General features: G+C 42.8%; 1 protein-coding gene across 3 annotated transcripts in view; it reads right to left on the bottom strand.

Annotated features, from left to right (window-relative positions):
- The window catches only part of LHFPL3 (LHFPL tetraspan subfamily member 3), a 232,630-nt gene that overhangs the window by 20,782 nt on the left and 190,344 nt on the right, over positions 1 to 21,504 (bottom strand). The window contains exon 3 of one of the 3 annotated variants that reach the window (XM_015628717.1): positions 16,321 to 16,368. The exons of 1 other annotated variant lie outside the window; for it this stretch is intronic. In XM_015628717.1, the coding sequence (XP_015484203.1) occupies positions 16,352 to 16,368 (17 nt within the window). In that variant the 3' untranslated portion in view covers positions 16,321 to 16,351. The remainder of the gene's footprint in view (positions 1 to 16,320; positions 16,369 to 21,504) is intronic. One more of the 3 variants, XM_015628718.1, reaches the window with a different exon arrangement.

Genomic DNA, 21,504 nt, shown 5'->3' with positions numbered 1-21,504 from the left:
TCATTTATTCTAACCTTTATCCCATCATCACCACGTTCACCACTAAACCATGTCCCTCAGTGCCACATCCACACACTTTTGAGCGCTTTCAGAGACAGTGTTTCTATCTCTTCTCTGGCAGCCTGTTCCTCCTGACCACTCATTCAGTGAAGAAATTTTTCCTAGTATCTAATCTAAACCTCCTCTTGTGCAACTTCAGGATGTTTCCTCTTGTCCTGTCACTTGTTACCTCCTCTCAGGCAGTTGCAGAGAGTGATGAGGTCAGCCCCAAGCCTCCTCTTCCCCAGGCTAAACAACCCCAGCTCCCTCAGCTGTTCTTTGCAAGAATTGTGTTCAGTTTGCAAGTGCTGGTGTCTACTGCCAAGGGCCAAGACTTGGGTTTGAAACTGGTTGTTCCTGCCAATAGATTTTGTTTTATAGAGCTTTATTTGCATCAGTTCTTACTAAGGGAGCAATAGTGGGAGATACTTCCCTCACCCTGTGATTTATCCATATGTGGGTTGTGCTGCAAACTCCTCCCCTGCCACAGTGGTGATCCTGTGGGAAGACCTATTTGCACCTTGCTCACCACTGCATCTCTTTGGCAAGATCAACTCCTTGTTTGTTACTGGTCTTGCTGCAAATCATTAAACCAAAATTCCTATTTTCCATCTGCCAGATGACAGCAGTTTTCTTGTCTTTGTGTCAGAGGCTCAGAAAACTGCAGAGGTCAGCAGGCACCTCTGGGGTACCACTGTTCAGAGGGTCAGCTAGAGCAGGTCACTCAGGGACATCTCCAGTCAGGTCCATCAATGGAGATTCTAGCACCTCTCTGGCAGCCTGCTCCAGAATCTGGTTCTGTCTTCTTTACTGGGCCCCCATCAGATATTTATACACACTCACCAAGTCCTTATTGAGCCTTCTCTATTCCAGGCTGAGCAACACCAGCTCTTTAATCCTTTTCTCACAGGAGAGTTGCTCCAGGCACTTCATCATTCTGCTGGCTCCTCACTGGACTCTCCCTGCTATGTCCACATCTCTCTTACACTGAGGAGCCCAACACAGGCACTGCAGGTGTCACCAGTGCTAAATGGAGGATCCTGTGAACCTGCTTTGGCACAAGGGCACATCACTGGCTCACAGGCAGTTTGCTGTCCTCTAGAACCCCAGGTCCTTTCCTCTCAAGCTGCTTTCCAGCTGGGTGTCCCACTGTATTCTGGTGTGTGGGCTTGTGCAGGACTGGGGGTATCCCAACTTCACAGGTTCCTACCCACTCATTTCTCCAATCTGTTGAGGTCTCTCTGGATAGCAGCATAACCCTCTGCTGCAGTTTTTTATCTGCTGTATCATCCAGCTGGACTTTGTGCCACTGATCACATGGCAACCCTTTAACCTGGCAGTTCAGCTTTTGGTCCAGCTCACTGTCTAGTTATTTGGCCTACACTTCATCACCTTGTCTGTGGAGTTTTGGCAAGCACTCAGAATCGCTGCTAAAGTCAAGATGAACAATGCCACTCACTGCATTCCCTGTGATCACTGAGGCAGTCATGTTGCTGTACAAGGTTTTCAGGTTTTCTCAGGTGTGATTTCCCCTTTGTAAATCCAGGCTGACTACTTCCAATCAGCTTCTTGTCCTTTGTGTTTGGAAATGATTTCCAGGACTATTTACTCCATGACCTACCCAAGGACTGAGGTAACACTGACACGTACATTGCTCCCCACATTGTCCCTCTGGAGATAGAAGTGGTATGGTATGCCCAAACCTATTGAAATTATTTAAGTACTTTTTTGATTCAGTTGGTGAATGCAAAAATTATTTCCATAGTCATCTTCTTACTATGGGAATGGCAATCTTTCCAGGTGCCTCCCCCAGCAGCAGTTTTCCTTAATGGCTCCCTCTGTTCCAAACCCTTTATTTTCTGCTGTTCCCTTTTCAGGGGGTGTGACCAGGACACCAGCCCATTCACTGGAATGTTTCCTCACACACTGGACTGTTTCCAGAGGACTGAATCTCTGCCACAAGCCCATTCAGCTACTATGAGGAGGGAGTGCAGTGAGAGCAGCTCAGAAGACAGAGTGGGAAGTATGAAAATCTTTTAAAGCTACTTTTTCTTCTCTCTCTCCCTTTCCTAATTGGTTCTTGGTCCTGAAGAAACTCCTGTGGGATGCTGCTGTCAGAAACTTGTCTCCCTTCCCCCCTTATTTTCATTGCTCCCTTTGCAGGTGACAGGCAATTTTCTCCCATTTATTAAGGTTATCTTTACCTATACCCATCACAGGTTTCAATCTCCTCTGTCCTTTTCTGCTTTCCATTATCTTCTTTTTTATTCTATGAAGAGAAAAGAAGGGAGCACTGGCATCCCAATTATTTATATGCAAATATTTCCTCTACTTTTGTCCTGATTTAGCAAAAGTTAGAGTCCTAAAGGAGGAGGCAAGAGAGTCCCTTTTATTCAATCAGGCATTCTTGCAGCTTCATTCCTGGCTAGCAAAGCAGTTTACAAGACCAGTGGAAAACTGACATTCTTTTATCCCTGCTGCAAAATTTGTTTTATAATTATGTACCCTATTCTAAAATGTATATGTGGCCCTAATCCTCCTAATATGTAGGGCTTAATATGTATAAAAAGCCTGCTATGTACATCATCTCAGAACAGAATTTCAATTTCTAGAAAGGCTGAGACTGAATTAAAAAGGAAACACTGTGCATGGCAATGAGCTCATTTTGACAAGCTGAATTAATTTTAAATAATAAGGAAGTAATTTCCATCTCACTAAATGCCTGCATTTTTCTGTAAAAATAAAACACTATAGGCAGAAAGATACTCTTGAGAAGTGTCTCTCATAGAGATAAGCAAGCCAGATAGCAATTAAAAAAGTAAATAAATCATAATTACAATAGTAAAAGGTAGTATTAAGTATTAATGCACTTCAAGCCCAGCTAGTTTGATTGATTTCTGCTTTATCTCATTAGCTTTACAATCAGAAAAATATAATCATATGAAGATACATAGATTTAAACACAAATACCTTAAGCAGCTAGACATGGCTGTTTTAAGGATGCAGTCATAACTGCCTGATGCAAAAGAAAAGAGCATGAGAAAAAAAAGACATGGGAAGATGTAGAGAAAGAGATCTCTACACTACCATCCCTGGTCCCCACTGCCCAAACACAGGCTTGCAAATGAAATGTTCTTCAGGTGGTCACACAGGGGACATGGCTTACTTTGTTGAAGCATGACCAAAAGTGATGATGCTTTCCATGAGAATCAGGACATGGTAATACCCATCTGGAATTGAGAAGTGATGTTCAACTCTCTCCTCTAAAAGCTGGGGTTCACTTCTGTACTCCAGACTAGTCAGGAGAGTTTTCCCACCGCCAGGCTGGGGACACAACCGGGCCCGTGGCACTGCGGCGCTGAGGGTTTGCACCAGAGCCTCTGGGCCATACTTTGTTTAATGAACTGTGAACAGGATGCCCTGGTAGATCCATGGTGCTCTCCTGCCCTGTACCCACCAGATACCCTCTACATCTCTCCTTGAACAATGAATTGTTTTTCACACAGCATCAGGAGGAGCATCTAGATCATGGGTGTCTGTGTTTTTGTGCATTCTCCCCTTCTCTAGTATATGTTCTAGCATTCTGAGCATTGTAAGGCCCTTTCCCAGATTGTAGACAAAAAATCCACCCCATTTTTTAACCTTTTTTAACAGTATGGTGGTTTGAACATCTACCTAAAATGGGAGATCCTGGTGCAGCTCTAATCCTTGCAATAGCTGCTTCACTACAAAGTGTTCTCTAAAATGTATCTTTCTTTGTCCTAGAAATGAAACTGGGAGAAAGGGAATATAAAAAGCAAGATCAAGGACGACATTGTAGCCTGGTGACAGGAGCACTAAGCTGTGGAAAAGGTGATCTGACTTCCCTTCTCTGCTCCCATTAATATTTAATAGTCATTAAATTAACAGTCAGGGATGTGCAGGATTAACTACAGGTCAGCATCCTCATACTTATATCTGAATGAATGAGATAGTACTAGCATGGATGGAAATAAGCTATTAGCATTGAGCACGGACAGTATGCCAGTAATAGGCATGAATTTAAATGATTTTAACATTGTCCCTGAAAACCAAAACAATGAAATGGCTGCTCCAATACAGAGACTCACACAAACCCTACACCAGTGCTGAAACCTCCAGAACAAACACCCAAAGAGATGTGAAACTCAGAGATGTGAAGCTCAAGGGATTTGCAAGAGACTGACACTGCTGATCACAGGGAAAACAGCCATAGACAGATTTCATGCGCTCAATAGCAGTGCTCTCAAAACGAGCTGTGAAGGATGCTGTACCTGGTGCACCTGCATTGCCAGGAGAGGAGCTGAGGACCCCTGCACCAAGCCATCAGCCTCATTTGCAGGATTGGAGTGGTTGATGGTTGGAGCCACAGGAGTGCCCAGCTCCATTCCAGCCTGGCTCTGACACTGAGGCACAGAAGAACCTGACCTCTCTCCTGCAGTTCCTATTTTGGGTGGAACTTGGGGACACCATTGATTGCAGCTGTTAGTGCAAGATTCCCTCATGTTTTCCATGCTCTTTAAAATAAAAAGCAGTCTAATGTCAAACTACCTTTCTACTTCTGGAGGAACCACTCTGATGGCCAGCTTGTTCCCTCATTCCTCAGTGGAGAGAACAAGGGGACAAGCCTGTTCATCTATTTTGGTGGACTTGTTTGCTATCTCCCTGTTTAGGGAAGGCTTCCCACCAGCTGTGGTTTCCCTGTGCAGATGAGCAGAGAGGAGGAGGGCTGTCCTCCACACAGGGATGCCTGCTGCATTTGACCAGACAGCTCAGATCTCAGGCAGCTTCTTTTCCCACAGTTGCTAAGAAACCAAAAACAATCAGCAGCTGCATCAACTGTTTAGTACATTTTTCCCTCCATTTGTCTCATTCTGGATTACAGCAGCTTTAAGTATTGCTGGGCTTTCCCTGTGCTTCTGATGGTGAGGAGCTGGGCAAGCAGAGTGCTGGGGAGGGGAGTAGGCCTCACTGCCTTTTGCAATAGGGCTCCAAGCACACAGGTTGTCTCCATATGTGGCCATCAGGGACTTCCCTCCCTTGAACTGTCTGCAGGTGTCAGGAACACCTATTCCTTCACACATGTCATTCCAGAACACTTTCAGAACCTTTACAACTTCTCTCAGTACATTCACCTGAGTCACCAGCAGCTCCAGCTGTGATTTTAATGAAACCTGCTATCCAATTCCAGCTTCAGTGTTTCAAATGTCTCCATTTATCCCCTTGCACACCTGGCTCTGGCTATCTTCTTGCCCACAGGTTGTCTGGGAGAAGGGACAGTGATTGCCCTGCAGGATTTTGGAGTGCTATCAGGAAAGAGACCATACGGGCTTCCCCGTGGCTGAAAGCCAGATGGCCAGTGAGCCACTGAACAACAAAACCCCACAGGAGGTTAATACCTGCTGGGAACATCACCCTGGAGAAAACCCCTACCCACATTTAGCCACAACAACAAACTAATGAGAAAATAGACTTGGGAAATATTACCCTTGGTCAAGGCAGAGGCAGGTTTCCAGATCTGCTTTGTTAGTGGTATCACAAGGAATTTGTCTCTGGTTGAAGGGGACTGGAAGGCTGCTAAAAAAACTTTGGGTAATAACCTTCCCTGCATAAATGACTATGTGAACTTCACTTCTTTATTTCTCTGCCATGTCAGCTCAGCTGCATGTTCACTATTAATAACAGGTCCAACTCCACAGAGCCTCGTAGTGTCTTGGAAATGTCACCCATCAAGGTACACAAATAAAGCTAGAACAACCTCAAAATATTAACTGCTCTGTGTGTTTGCTAATAGTTCTGTGCTGACCGTGAGGGCTGGATTTCTGTTCCCAGCACAATGCCTGTAAATTCTGCTGGTTCCCTGGTGGGCTGGGGTTGTTTTTATTAAGTGGTTACGTGTCGTGCTTCACTTATGTGGAACCTTCTGTTTTCTGATGGAGCTTGTGGCTCTTACAGCAAGTTACAGCCTTTTTTCCTGCAGCCTTGGTAGAAACTTGTTGTTGTATCAGCTCATATATTTTGTAACTCCAGCGAATAAATCTGTGTGTTGTGGAGATCAGTAAAACAGAGATCCCTCTTGCTCAAGAAAGAAGTGACACAGTGTTGGGAGCAAGAAGGACCTCGGCTTGGCTTGTAAACTATGAATGTTGTGCTGAGCCAACTCTCCTGGGAGCTCCTGCTCTGTGGTGGGGCAGCATGATGAGGCACTAATGTGTGGTATAAAAACTGTGGTAAGTGCAGGGCTGAGGGCAGTATGAGGCCATGTGAAGCAGCAGCTCCACAGTGGCCAGGGGAGCCCGGAGATAGGCATTCCCCAAGGACAGGAAAGTATGAAAATGAAGTTCTCACCTTCCATGTGTAAGGTCAGACCAGAAGTCCACTCAGTCCATACCTTTTTTCTGGCAGTGGCCAGCAGTGGATATGTAGCGCAGGGCAGGGAAAGCCATAAGGAAGTTTCCTCAAAATTATGTACTATCCAACAATTTGGAAGGGGGAATTCGGGAGCCCAGCAGATATCATTGCATGTAAGGGTCCTGAAAGTCTTTCCACCATGAATATATCCATTTGCTTTGTGAACATTTTCAGCACGTAAAATCCCAGAAGGGGAACTACAGGAAAGTGAAGTCTGGGTCACCCAGGATGCGGCTGCCTGAGTGTCCTGAAGCTGCAGCCCAAGGCACTGTGTCATCCATTAAACCATCTTCCTCTCCTGAGGGTGAATAAGCACTGACCTCACTTCAAACTACCCAGGAGACAACAATCACCCAGTCAGTCATTAATTTTTCAAGTAGTGTGTGTGGCTTCAGGTTTAGAAGGGAAAAAGGCTGTTCCCTCAATCTCAACAGCATTGTTTGCAGTGACCTTGTGTGTGCCCCATTCTAAAGCAGAGAGGGAGGCTTTTTGAGAATTGTGGAAAGAGTTTGCTGCAGCTTCTGGTAGCATCATGGATGATGAGGAAAAATAGGAATGGGGATCACTGACTCACTGAGTAAATGGCCATGTTACCTAATTGGGTTCCTCCAGACAGCTGCTATGCTTAGCAAGAATAATAACTGTATTATTACATGATGGCACACAGTTTATCAAATCCTGCCAAAAGAATATATGTTCCCTGTTGGTTTATTCTTCAGAGCAAAATACTATTTTTTTTCCCCAACATGTTTCTATCAGACAATAGTTAAAAACATATTTTGCTGTCTGAGTTCACTGTTCCTGCAAAAGGCTGGGTTAAATCTTCAGGATGATCTAATTAGAGAAACAGCTCCTAAATCACCAGGTAGGAAGAGGACACTGTAGGACCCAGCACATCACTAGGATGAACTATATTTGGAAAATTTGCATTATTTTTTTGTTTTTAATTTTCTACCTGAAAAGTGACATTGTCTATTTGCTGCACACATGTGAATCCCCAGGCCAGCAGTGGTGAGTTGCTACCTGGTTTGTAGGTTTTACAAAGCAGTCTGAGCATTACCTGTGCTTTCTCTCACGTGGGCAGCCTATAAATACTGACTGTTGCCTTTTGTACAACATGCTCATCAAAGGTTATGGGAAGCAGACAGTTTTTGTGGGGCTCAGTAAAATTTACCACTGTCAGTGACAGAGTTGCCTCTAAAGCTGATGAAAAGCTGTGCACTGTTACAAGGCTCTGGAAAAGATCATGGAAAAATATTTATTATTAGGGGCATATAGCCTACATATTAATTAAATTCTAAGCATGTGAATGGAGCATCAAAATATTTTGTACAAGTTATAATTAATTAGTCATAGAATTTACAAGGAATTCAGTTAAGTCATGACTTGCACATATTTTGCAACATTTCTGAGAACCTATTACAACTGACTTGACAATCTTAGCTGCAGGATATTATGTCCATTATGGGTGACTTTGGAAAAATGGATTTAGCCCTTTCAAGCCCTCTAATTTTGGATGCAATTTTTGCAGCATCTTCATCTTAAAAAAAACGAACCAAGAAAAAAACCCAAAAAACCACCAACCAATAGAAAAATCACATGAATATCCAGGCTCTAAACATTTAAACTTTAAAGGGTAATGCAGGGCACCCAAAAATTGCCACCTACCTACAAGTACTCTAGTTTACAGACTTGAATTAATTACTCTTGCATATGTTTTCTTAAATCATCAGTACCCTTTTTTTTTTTTTTAATAACTTTGATATGCAACTGACAAGTCTATTTGTTACTCTGCAGTGATATACTTAACCACAACTAATTCTTGTTATTTAGAAATCTTTATGGCATCTCTGATCTTTCTAATCTGTTATGAATGTTGTCTTTAAGGAACATGAAAGTGGATGTATTAATTACAAACTGCTTCAGAGGCGGCTCCTGTCAGGCAAATAATTTTCTGTAAATCAGAGAGCTGAAATAGCTGCTTGGATATGGTAAATATTTTAAAATCTCATACTCAGCCTAAGCACCATACACAAGGTAGAGGTGAGTGAATGTCCTCTGGATGGTAGGTAGTGTGCCCTCTTTTCAAGAGACTCTACTCTGATAGTATCTTGTGGTCCTCATTCCTTTATTTTTCCACTGGGAAACAAAAAAATTAAATCTGGGAGTAGACATAACCAGACACTTTCCCTATCCAATTCTCAATCATGGTTTCCTTTCCAAAGGGAACTTTTCTTCAATGTAACTTTAGTGTAATGTCAGATTTTTCACAGGCATTTAAAATACTTTCCATTTGTAATAACAGACTGGAGGCAGGAAACATGCAGCAGCTGTATCTCCTCCCCAGAAAGGATGTTTCTGGCTCAGGATGGGCTGTAGATCCTGTGCTACAAAAATGAAAGGCAGACAAAGACTGGTTTACTTGGATGTAAGTAGAGGAAGGCTAACTTGGGCAGGAGCATGGGATGGATTCCTCCTCCAGCTGCCTGCACTTTGTGCAGAGAACTACAGAGCAAGAGAGTCACTGCTCATGTCTCATTGAAGGCAGCACCTCGACACCAGAGGCAGGAGGTTTAGGTGGGACATCAAAGGATGATTTGAAAATAACACAGACAAGACTGATTTCCTGAGAAAAACTAAGGAAAACTTGGAAACTGGTATGATTTGAACTTTGCCACCTGAGCGGTGGCACTCAGGGAGGAGATTTGTGTTGTAGGAGGCCTGGGAGAAGGAGGTGCCATGAAGAGGAAAAGGAAATATGCATCTCAGAAGAAAGGAGGAGAAAAGTAGGAAAAGCCATGTAAGTAGTTTTATGGAAACTTTTGAGAGTTTGAACCACAAATCTGACAAAAAGGATGAAGGTGAAACAGTGAAAAGATTTACTGTGGTTTGCTAAGGAATTGAAGCTAGGAATTTATTTTAGTTGTGACATTTTGAGGGAAGACAAGGTGAGCATCAAGAGGGTCAGGATGGAGAAGGTTATGAAAACTGAGGATGAAGTTATCAATGGCTCTACTGTGGGAACAAATAGTAATAGATAATTTTGTAGGATGCTCTTGAGGAAATGTCAGCAGGATTAAATGACAGAATCAGTCTGGAGAGAAGACAGAGGATGGTGATAATGTTGAAAATAGTGCTGGGGGTGTGTGCTGCCTGGATACAGAAGCTAATAGGTTTACCAACTACAGTCAAACAGAGTAGTCATGTGCCTTAGAGCTTAGGCAGGGAGGTTGGACCAGATGACTGTGGTCTCTCCCAACATTACCCATTCTGTGATTCTGATATTTAATCCAGTGCAGCCCCTCATACACACATACTCTTAGAATCACAGAATCATTAAAGTTGGAAAATACTTCTAAGATCATTGAGTCCAAGCATTATCTCATTAATCCTGCTTTGTTCAGAGAAGCTGTCTGGACAGTGTTTGAGGGTTTTAGATATTTGCTCTGAAAGTTTAGCAGGATGGAGGTGCACATGTGCTGAACCTCCTGCTTACTGGGTCCAATCTGTACTGCACAGCGATCCTGTGGGTGTGTGCCACGTTCAGAGGTCACAGTGGCTATGATCACACCTGTGTCCAGGATAAGCACCCCCTTTCTCTGCTGTCCTATCAAGTGGTCCTTTCCCACTTACCTGGGCAGAAGCAAGTTTTACAAACTGAAGGGATTATATGCTGGGTATTGAACATACCACAAAATGTACATATCTATGCACATCCGCTCTCAACAAGGGACCATCTGCCCCACTGTTTTTTGGATGGTTTGGTGTGTCATGCCCTTGAGTCAGGCACCTGAAGCCTCTCCTACAGGGATTATATGATGTTCAGCTGGAGGTGAGCATGTTCCCTGCAGAGATATGCTATTGATAGGAAGATGTAATGACTTAGATGAAATCATTACTCATCTTTCCAGTAAGTTGTGTCCTGATTTAGTAACATATTCCATTTGGGGATCATATTGTCTCTGGCGAGTCGGCTTTACAACAGCAGTGCAAACAAATTAAACAAAGTTTTGATATGCTTTTATCAAAGATTTGTCCCCAGTGTCCTTTGATTTACTTCTTGAGATCTCCTCTGGCATGAACTGGATAGAGGCAATATTTTCTCCCCCTCAAAGTGTATCTGAGCTCAACACCTTCGAGAATATATGAGCTCTGCCTTCACAGTTGGCTTCAGGCATTCTAGAGAATGACTGTCCTCCCCTTAATGTATAATAGACTGAAGACAGCTCTATGTCTTCATTTCAGTGAAATTGTTTTTTTCTGCATTTCCTGGACATCCAGATAGTGGTGCTTTGGGTGCCCCAAGCCAGTACCAAAATGAAGAAAACATCCTACTTTCTTTGGTTTTTTTCCTGGCTGACAAAAGGAATTGCAAAGGTATATGCTCTCCTGGCCTTTAACCCCACTTGCCTCTCTAGCGAGGACCAAAATTAATGACAGATCAGATTTGTCAGCAGGGGAATATTCTTGCATTTTGCAATGTTTGCAATTGTGTCACAGAGGTTGGAAATGGAACTAACCTATTAATTACCCTTTATACCACTTCAAGTCTGTTAAAGATGGGTTCCTAGAGCAAGAGGTATATTTTTCAGTGCACATTTTGATATGAAATAGAAATCTATAATGAGAAAAAACTGATTCCATGAGCACCAATAGAGAGCCTTTTATCTCTAGTCTGAATTTCAGAGGATCATTTCCTGCTGAAAATGCTGATTGAGTAGATGAGTGCTTGAAGTCTACGTTGCTAGCATGATTGTCAATAGGACTACAAAAGGGGAATGTATCTTAAGAAATAAGAAAATGTTCTCACAGATGAGCATGTTGAATTACTGGAAAATCCAAAATAGCTGTTCATGAGGAAGACAGGTAAGGCAGTGTGTGTAAGAGCATCAGCCTGCTCTAGCTCAACTCATGTATAATAAGTCATATATATCTAGCTCAACTCATGTATAATAACTTGCCAGTTTAATGTATTGCCAGGATGAGAGACGCTGCTGGTCTGTCTGGGTTTCTGCCTGTCCTATTCTTTGTTTTATTCCATCCTGTTTTATTCTGATGCAGAGAAGGGATATCACATGCTGCCACTATGAAGGACACCTAAAATATACAGAAATCCAACCCTTAATACTGGATAATTTCTGATCCTTTAGGTTATGTTTGATGAGTAGTTCATTTATGGTTTCCAAGCACTGTGGTCCCTGTGGCACTGACAACATCCACCTGTCACTGGAGTCCCTGTGGTAGGGCAGGACTTGGGGTTGCAGCACCAGCATAAGCCCAGCCAAGCTGTCTTCCATAGGAACTGTGGAAGAAGGACTCTGCTCTTGTCTGTGACCAACCCCAAGGTCTTTGTCCTGCTTCAGATCTTCATGATCTGGTGGCTGTTTGCCTTGGGGAAATGTTGGCATTTTGGGGATACATGATGCAGAAAGGCTGGCTGCCCTGATGGAGGATTAAAGCTGCTCTACTGAAGGAAGGAAGCTTGAGATCTGCTGAGCTTTTCAATGTCTTTGATAAAGACCCTGCAATTTTCACACATCAGGAAGTTGGATAGTCTCTGGGCAAGAGAGACACTGGTGTTCCACTGGGCAGATTTTGCTTTCCCAGCTGTCCCATGGGCTCTCAGGAGCAAGTCAGTCTGTGGCCCTCAGCCAGAAAAGCACTTAGATAAGAGCACACCTCTCAGCCCATGGATCATCCTGCTAAATTCATTAGGGCTCCTATGCACTTCCAGGAAACAGTGTGCTTTGCTGGGCTGTCTCAGGCCCCTGTTTGCATAAAGCTCCTCCACATCCCTTGAAGCCATATTAATTTTCTGGATGGGGTAGGGATTCTACCCAAGAGCACACTCCTTGCTTGAGTTATAACCACACTTCCAGAAGTGAATGAGTGAGTGTGCTTCTGCTTGAAGTTAAAAGCACCATTCTTTTGGGTTGTGAGCAACACCAGCCTCAGGGAAGGGAGAGCTGTGCCTACACACTATTCCAGTGATAAACACAGAGACACTTGTTCGCTCCCTGAATAATATGACTTTGAGTTCAAAGTTGGCAATGCTGGGGAGGATCAGCATGTGGCTGAACACAGCAGGTGGGGGCAGAGGAAGAGGGTGTGTTACCCTTTTTGCTATGGATGGCTCCCAGAGCCCCAGAGGTGGCACTGGAACTGCAGCTTGAATGAGGGATGGGTCAAATGGAAATGTTGGGACAGAAGATACACAAGCATCTAGCAGCAAAGGACAGCCAGGGATTAGGACATAAGAGGAGAAATGTCCTGATGAAGGCATGCCTAGCTCTGTGGTGCAGGGAATATCTGAACAGGGAACAGAGGCAACTCAACAGTAGACAAGTGAGCAGTCACTGACTATTCCAGAGAGCAGTGACTTTTGTTTGATGCTCTTGTGGGGCAGATGAAGTAGCAAGCAGCAGCAGCAGTGTGGACATATTGCACACCATCCAGCATCAGAGGAGCTTGTGCTTGCCTGGGAAGCACAGAGGGGTTGTGGTAACTGAGACTTCAGAGAAGCCACCAGGGAGAGAAACCAGTCTCCTAATCTGACAAGGTCAAAACCATATGTGGCTGAAGGGTGAAGGAAATTGTAGGAGACCATTTGGATCAATGATGGCATTCTGTGTGTAATTTTCTGAGGATTTAATCTTCATGTGGGGAATAAAACTACACTGAAGGTCTTCAGAAAAACTATTCCTGTTGTTTGCTCAGGATAATGTAACTGGTGAAGGTATCTGTGTTGCAGGGTTTGGTGAGGGATGGAGGGAGGCTCAAGGAGGAAGGCAGCTGAGACAAGAGGATCTGCAGAGGAACATGTGGGAGCAAGATCCAGTGGGCCACAGTGTCTGGCCCTGTGGGTACTGCTGGGATTGGCTGAGTGTGTAACATTGGTCTGTTTTCATGCTAAGAGGAAGAAACTGTGTAAGTGGACTTACACCCTTGTGTGTGTGTACGTGCAAGAGGAGATGAATACATTCAACAGTCTGCAGTGGTCCTTCAGGTCTGTCCACTCTTACCACTGAATTTGTGTCCTGGTGTCAGCCTCTTCTATGTGCACACAATTTGGAACCACAATTACTTTTTTTGGCTGAAATAACAGAATCATACAAAAACACGCAGGAGGGAACTTCAGGAGGTCATGTGGACCACTTCTTGTCCCAAGGTAGGCTAATTGCATCAGAGCCACTTCTGATGGTGTTGATTAATATATTCCTAGGGCTTTCCAACACTAGAAAGTCATGGCTCCCTTAGGGAATTGTTTCCTCTGTTTGTTCTCTCCACTGCTGGAAAGGCTGTGGGAATTTTGTTCATCATATCTGATCTGAATATTTCTTTCTGGAATTTAAAACATGGCTGCAGGTGCTATTACCCACATATAGGCACTGAAAATCAAACACACGCTCATTTGTGGACTTCTCCCTCACACTTATAAAATAAGAGAACTGAGTTGGAGACATCCTTGGCATAGAAGGAAATCAGTGGGGAAACCAAGCTTCTTCTAGCAGCACTGGGTTTACACAGAAACCAGAGATGGCTGAGTAAGGACATCAGCATGAAAACCCCAGATTATATGAATGAATAGGCTGAAATATTGCAGGACTTAGCAGCTCTCTGCCAGATAAGGTGTCTGAGAGACAGCTGGTTCCATCAAGCCTGTAGTGGGGGTCAGAGCATTGAGAGGAGGGAGGTGGCAATCAAGAGGATTAGCCCAACTCAGGGAATCTGAATGTTGAACTAAGACTAATTTAGGGGAAGAAAATGGGAGCAAAAATGCTTAATAGGGTGCTTTGAGAAGATGGGCTATTTCATAAGACTCAAAGATAAATTCAGGATCCTTAAGTGGTGCTAGAGACAGATCTGTGATTTGTCTTCTATAAAATACAGTCTGTGGACATCCATTCACCTGACAACCGTGGGTAGATATTGGCCATTTTTTTTTTTTTTTTGATGTGTTGGATGAGGGAACACGGATCTTTTGGCAGCAAGGGGAGGAGGTGGGAGGTTGTGGGGTGGCCCAGCTCTGTGTATGTCATGGCTGCAGCATCCCTGAGGAGACACATTTTTTTGGGAGCCAAACTGACGAAGGAGCATGGTGACTTTTTGGCAGGTGGGAACAGAGATGTACAGTGCTCCTGCCTCAGGGCCTCAGCTGATTGTCAGAGCTCTGACTGCTGGCAGGAACTCACTGAGAAGAAGGAGGCAGGAAATCACAAACCCCTTGATTCCCTTTCTTTTCTGCAACCCATCCCCAGCACTAACCATATTTGAAAATACAGCTTCCAGGCTTCTTTTACAATGGCTGAAAAAAAAAAATCTTAGCTCTGGAGAGAATTGTTTTGCCAGCCCTATTTTCTCTGGCTTTGAGTTTTCCATTGACATTAATTAGGACTTCCTAAGCCTTGTTAGCCTGGCATTTTCCTTTGTTACTGAGAACAGCGAAGGTGACCTTGGTCTGTAGGTGGATTTCTCAGCTCTGACAGTCTAATCATTAATGTCTTAGGAACAGAGGTAGGGATCTTACACAGGAAACTTGAGAAGAGCTATAAAAACATCATGTAGACAGCTGGCAGCATCAGCTGGCATAGCTCCAATAATTCAAAAGTAGAGGTGTTTCTGGTAAGCCATCTTGATCTCACACAACACATGCTATTCAATACATATTTTTTGTTGCATAATAAGAAAACAACAACAATTTATCTGTGTAAGCTCAGTTGCAAGTGGTTGAACTGAGTATACTGAGAGTAATTACCAGCATTCAACAAACTCCAGGAAAGTGGGCTAATCACCGGAACACTGATCTCTGATGATCTGGCTTTGAATGATGGCTTAAAAGTTATTTTGGTGGCTTCACTCTACTCCCCACCTGTACAGTCACGAAACTGTAGATTCATGGACAACTGTAAGTATAAATGCACTTCTGGAGGTCATGAATTCCCTTCTCTAAGAAGGCCCTAACAGAGCAGGTTGCTCAGGGTCATGTCCAGTCACATTCTGAGGATCTCCATGGATGGAGATGATATTACCTTGCTGGGCAACCTCGTCAATATTTGACCAGCCTTATGACAAAAAATCCCCACCAGCACCCTTAAAATATGAGTGAAAATCCCATGACCAAAGAAACCCAGGAAGGGAAAACTGAGTTCTACCTCTCCATACCACACAGCACCACAAGACCCATGTGGGTAAGTACGTTTTGAGCTGCTGTGATTAGTCTCACCGTCTTAAGCTTTACATACACTAAGATTAAAAGGACTATATAAACACAGGAAAACATCATATTTGCTCATAGCAGTCTTTTTTAAACAGAGACTGTGCAAACAGCATTCATAACTCTGATGTGTCATCTGCCACATGGAGCAAGAGTTTGACAACAGAAGAGTCACAAAGCATTGGTGGTAGCAGAGCTTCACCAGGAGCAGCCTTGACTCCCAGGGAAGGCAAACCAGGAGCAGCCGCTTTCCAGCAGCAGGCACAGGAGGGCAGATTCTGCTCCTGGCCCACTTGAACTGCACACTTCAACATCTCTACCATGGATTTATAAACATCCATATCCAGTGGGGTCCCGGTCCTAGCAGGTACTTCTGAAGGTCACTTAGGAATGACATACACAGCTTGCAGATTTGCCACTAGCAGCTGCCACAAGCTACCAAAAAAGGCAGAATATTAAGACTACACAAAACCAAAGCTGAGCTGGAATATAAATATCAAATGAAATGCTTACATATTGCTGGACATGCTGCCTAACATCAGAAACACGAGACAACAGCAGAAAGCCATGCAACGCATTTTGGCAGAAGCACGCAAACATTTCACAGCTTGTCCCCTGGATGCCATGCTCACACTTACGTTAGTCTGTGTCATACTACCTTAACTTGTTTTAAGCATTTCCATCATCTGTGAGGTAGGGAGGGAAAAACACAATAGTTAAGGTATAATCAAGTGAGATCTCGCACATCACAGTATAATTTGTAAACAGTCTCTTTATTGGCTGTAGTGTGGAGAGTGTAAATGTTTCAGGCTTCTATCTCAGCTTATCCAGACAGGGAACTTTCCAAAAGCCAAGTAAGTGATTCAATGGATTACTGAGGAGGCAGATGAAAAAAACTGGTATTAGCAGAGGAGGAAATAGTAACAGAACATAAATAAACACATAAACAAGTGAAGAATTTTGGTGTCCGTAAGATTAATTGTTTTGCTGTCATATCAGAATCAAAACACCCAGTAATACCTTTTGATCAGTGAGCAATTTTGAACACTATGTTAATCTGGCTACTTTAAAAATACTTGAATAAAGATGCAAAATTAAAAAACAAACACCTACAAATCATTACAATGAATTAGACCAAAGATAAAATTGTATGAGTTCTCATCTCAGTGTGGAACCATCTGTAGAAGTCTTTTTTCTAGGTGAGAAATTACAGTAATAAAATAAAAATGTTACATCAAGATCTTGTTGATGCATTGCTCCTGTACATTTTTGATTATACTTCCAAAATCATAGGTACCATTTGAAAGACCCAGCCTCCCAAATCCTTTTATGTACAAACTTTCCTTTTGGCTTAAATTTTAAGGTTAGCCATGCACTGTGCTTTTAATTATGTATCCACAGAAGCCTCCTCTGGTGAGAGCTTGTGCCCATGCTACCCTGAGAACGCCCAGGGGAACCTAACAGTGCTTTGCATCTCAAAGTATCTTCGGTCATCTCCTGTAATCACTCCTGTAATTTATTTTGAATTTACAGCACTTTGCACAGCACATAAACCTTTCATGTCTGGTGAGGACAGGTACTAAGTCACCTGAAAGCTGAAGGATTTGTATCAAGAAAAAAAGTACTTGCACGTCTACACGTCACACCACTGAGCAGCTAAAAATGCATAACAAGATGGAGAAAACAATTATCTCCTGAGAGAGGGGCAGAGTAATCTGTTGGTCTAAACTTCTGCTACTCAAGGGAAAGGAACCTATGCAAGGAAAGGAGATACTAAAATAGATAGAATTCAAGACACTATCTCAAAACAGTAATTTCTTAACTGAGAACACAGACCAATGGTTCCACTATCACTTGAAAACTATTTTGAAAAGAATTTAAGGACTTTACTGTGGATTTAACATATAAATCACAAAGAGCCAAAATATCACCAGAGTTGTATTTTCTAGCTGGGCCTAATGTAGAAGAACTGCAAAATGCAACAGAGAAATTACATACTGTAGCTGGATATAAATGTATTGATTATGTGATTGGCATGTCCCTGCTGAAGATAATCAACATATTGACTTTTCTGAAGATTCACAGTAGGCAGTAAGGAAGAAAAAAGAAAATCTATGTATTTGTGTATGTAGTTTTTTTTTTAAGAAAAGAATTTTATTTCTGTCTTTCTTGAGAGCTGTGACTTTGTACACTGGTACTGGAGTGCCTCCATTGGCTTATCTCTACCATTATTTCAGCAATGAAAACCAGAACAAATAGAGGTGCTGAAGGATACACTGTATGAGTACCGAGATACAAAGCAAGGCAGCTGTCTCATTTATAATGCTGGGGAAAAATGAGGTAAAGTATCTTATTAAGCAAGTAATAGTGATATCATTTTCCTATTCCCTATTTTGTTTTGATCATTCTGCACTGTGAGAGTCAATGATCACGAATTTGTAGCAATGTAATCATGCTTGGCTCCCTGTCTCCTCTGGCACATCCTGGTTAAGTGGAATTGATGCAGTTTTGTGCAGATTAGGTGCAGCCATTAAATTCAGAATCATTACACCAACTGGATACACTTGGGAAACATCATAGGAAAACCAATTCTTCATTCAAACACTGATGAAGGTTCCCATGCACCTCATGCTCTCCCTTTCCTCAGACACTTGAGCTTTCCCGGGGATCACCAAGGATGTCCCTGCCTGTCCAGCCCTGCGGGACACACAGGCTGTGCTGCCACCTCAGCACGTGGGATGTGCAGCCCCTTCCTTGGAATGCCATGGAGAAGACTCAGAGGAACTTTTCTTTGCTAAACTGTGATGATGCATGTGAGACACTGGCAGGCTTGTGGCCATCTGGGGATGTGTCCACATCCTTGTTTCAGCTGGGATCAGGAGAACGTTTCTGAAGTGAATTTCCCAGTTGCTGTGTTTGTTCCAGCTGCTAATAGGCAGCTGTGGGGCCAAGCAGGAGCTTGGCTGGAATAACATCGTGTCTCCACCATGCTGCTGGCACCGAGTTTGGGCCCCCAGCAGAAGCTGTTTCCTCCCACAGTGCTGCTCCTATTGCTAATGTAGACATTGCCTGACTGAACCCTGCTGACTTGATTGATTCTATTTAAATCAATGTGGTTGTTTGTACGAACAAAGCTGATAGAACTGGTCCTAAGTGGCATTTACTCCACCATGCTATTTGGCATATAAATCAGCTGTTTGGGGCAGTGGTAACTGTTTTGTTACCACTGTGAATTTAGGGAAATCTGTTAAAGACAATAAGGGAAGTACATACTTGCAGTGAAACAACTGATATTAGCACACTTGACTGGTCTTATTTAAATGTATAGAGCAGCCTTGCTCTGGAGATAAAGAGATTTTTCTGTCTTTTGGGATCTGTGAAATAACCAAGTTTGTTATAATGCCTTTCTTCCAAAGTATCATATACATTGATGAATTATGCATTTGGTTACATAGTTTTAAATCTGCATATGGCTGTTTGTACCCAGTGATAAAACATTCTTTTAGCCTTTTTTAATGGTTACAGTAAAATTCTGCATGATGTATATCGCAAGTAGTAAATTTTCATCTAGAACTATTGATGACATCTTGCCAATGGCAATGAACAGGTTTTAATACTACAGTAAAGCATATCCTTTCTTCTTAATTAGTCTCCATTCATTAAACATGCAGACTATTTACAAAAAGCCTAACACAATGGAAAGGAAGAATAACTAATGCAATGGCTGTATTCCCAGGATCACACACTATTCATCTTTACTAAGCTAGTTGAGCCTCTGTAATCTCAAGGTGTTTATGAAATAATAGGGAGAAATCTTTAGGTTAAGCATATTTAGTATAAAAAGTAGTTGTTTAATTTGTTTCTTAAGATGAAGTTCTCCTGTTTTTGAGAGAAAACTAAAGTGCTTGATGAGTTAAAGCCACTGATGTCTTGCAGTAAGATATAAGAAGCCTTGTCAGATCTTGAATAGAAACAATCTTTATGATGTAGAGATTTTGTAGCTTATAATTAAACTTCATTTTTCAGGCTCTGTAACCTGTATTATCTTCACATGCCCTATTTTATACATCACAGCAATTAGTGAAGCCTACAGGGCACATTTAGAAGAAGGCTTTCTGTCAGGAGCTGGTGATGTAGTGACTCAGCAAGGCATCAGAAAGCTTTGCTTGTGCTAAGGCTTTGTGCACCTCCAGGCGGGCCAGACCTGTCAGATTAATACAAGGGGCTATTTTTGCAACATCCAAAAAGTTTCTGCTGTACATCAAAGTGCACTAGCTGCTTATTTTAGATGACAGCAGCTCTTAGATTTGTCTCGAACAATACAGTCTTTAGCACTTTTTTGGTATATACTTCTCCAAAAAGAAAATTTCCTGTGAAGAATTTCATTGAAGAGGGGCTTCCCATTTGAGATCATCAGAGACATTTTCATCCTGTGCTTCAAACGTTCCAGTAAATTAACAGCCCACATACCAAAGGTAAGAGGCAGTCATGGTAAATTGGGGAGTACTCTGAGCATGAACATCTGGATTTGTGTCCTGTTCTTTAGCTGAGCTGGGGTTTGGTCCCAGGCAGTGAGAAGAGTCTCTTGAAAACAGGCTACTCAGCAGGTCTGGTCTTTTATTTTCTGTGTCAATTTTTTACTCCCAGCAACCAAAATCTCACCCTCCTTCCCAGACACAGTTATTTCCATTCTTGAAACTAACTTGCCTGAAAGCTGCTCTTTTTCCTGTGGTCATTGCTGCAGGATCACATGAATGTGGCATGCATAGCCTTCCACAAGCAGAGGGGCTGTGAGTTACTTTCCCTTGGCTGCTCTTAAATCTGCCCATGATGTTTGGAGAATTAGTCTGAGCATTTTGCCCTGACTCCTGTCTCTTTCCCTGTGCCTAACCTAATGGGATCCTGACTACATGTGTAGTAGTGAAGTGTGAAGTGTGAAGCACTGGAAGAAGTGAGGCCACAGATGTGTCCCCAAGGTCAGAATCAAGAACTTCCAGCAAGTTCTAGAGAGATAATGGAAATTACCTCTGAAACCAGGTAATTTCAGCTAAGATGTAATCATTAACACTTGGCTTTCATAGTGTGCCTTTTGTTTGTGTAAATCTCAGAAGGATTTTGTCAGAGGTTGCTCTTAATTCTAATGGCACAATGAAGTGACTTGGGAAAGGTGACACCAGAGTCAACAAAAGAACTGAAATTGGAGTGATCTTTTTTGAGACATGGCCTGACTCAGCTCTCCTTCTCCTGCTTCTCCAATACTACTGGAGCTGCCTTCTCTGCTCTTTTTTTCTGTTGCCTTTTTGTGGTCCCCTCCCAGCTGCCCATCCCTGCTCACCAAAGCCCTTACCAAAGTCCCTTAGCTGGCGTGTGCTCCCGGATCTCACTTGGCAAAATGTAGCTACATCTGCACTTTTCTAAATGGGGATGGATTAACTGCATGCTTAAAAGCTTTGCTGGATGGAGACCTGGACTCTAGAGCCAGACCCACCTTCATTGCTGGAGCCTGCAAGGAAGAGGAGAAGACATTTTTCTCTCATGCTGACTGGGAAAGGGGTGAGCAGGAGAAGTAGGGAGAGCCCTGACTTGGTTTCTGCAGTGCTGTCAGCAGAGCACTGGGCAATGAGGCTCCGAGTACCTGCCCACAATCCAGAGCATCCTGGGGAGAATTAATAGCAAGGCTGAGATGAAATATAGTTCTGGCATATTTTTTAATAGAAAACATTTGTAGAAAAGTTCTCCCCATTGACTTTGGAGAAAAGAAACACCTAAAAACCCAACAATAATTTTTATGCGGGCAGCTATTAATAGTAGTGTAAATAATA

The sequence above is a fragment of the Parus major genome, chromosome 1A (assembly GCF_001522545.3).
Source record: "Parus major isolate Abel chromosome 1A, Parus_major1.1, whole genome shotgun sequence".
Lineage (NCBI taxonomy): Eukaryota > Metazoa > Chordata > Aves > Passeriformes > Paridae > Parus > Parus major.
The sequence above is the reverse complement of the archived record's forward strand: the minus strand, read 5'-3'. Positions and strand labels throughout refer to the sequence as shown.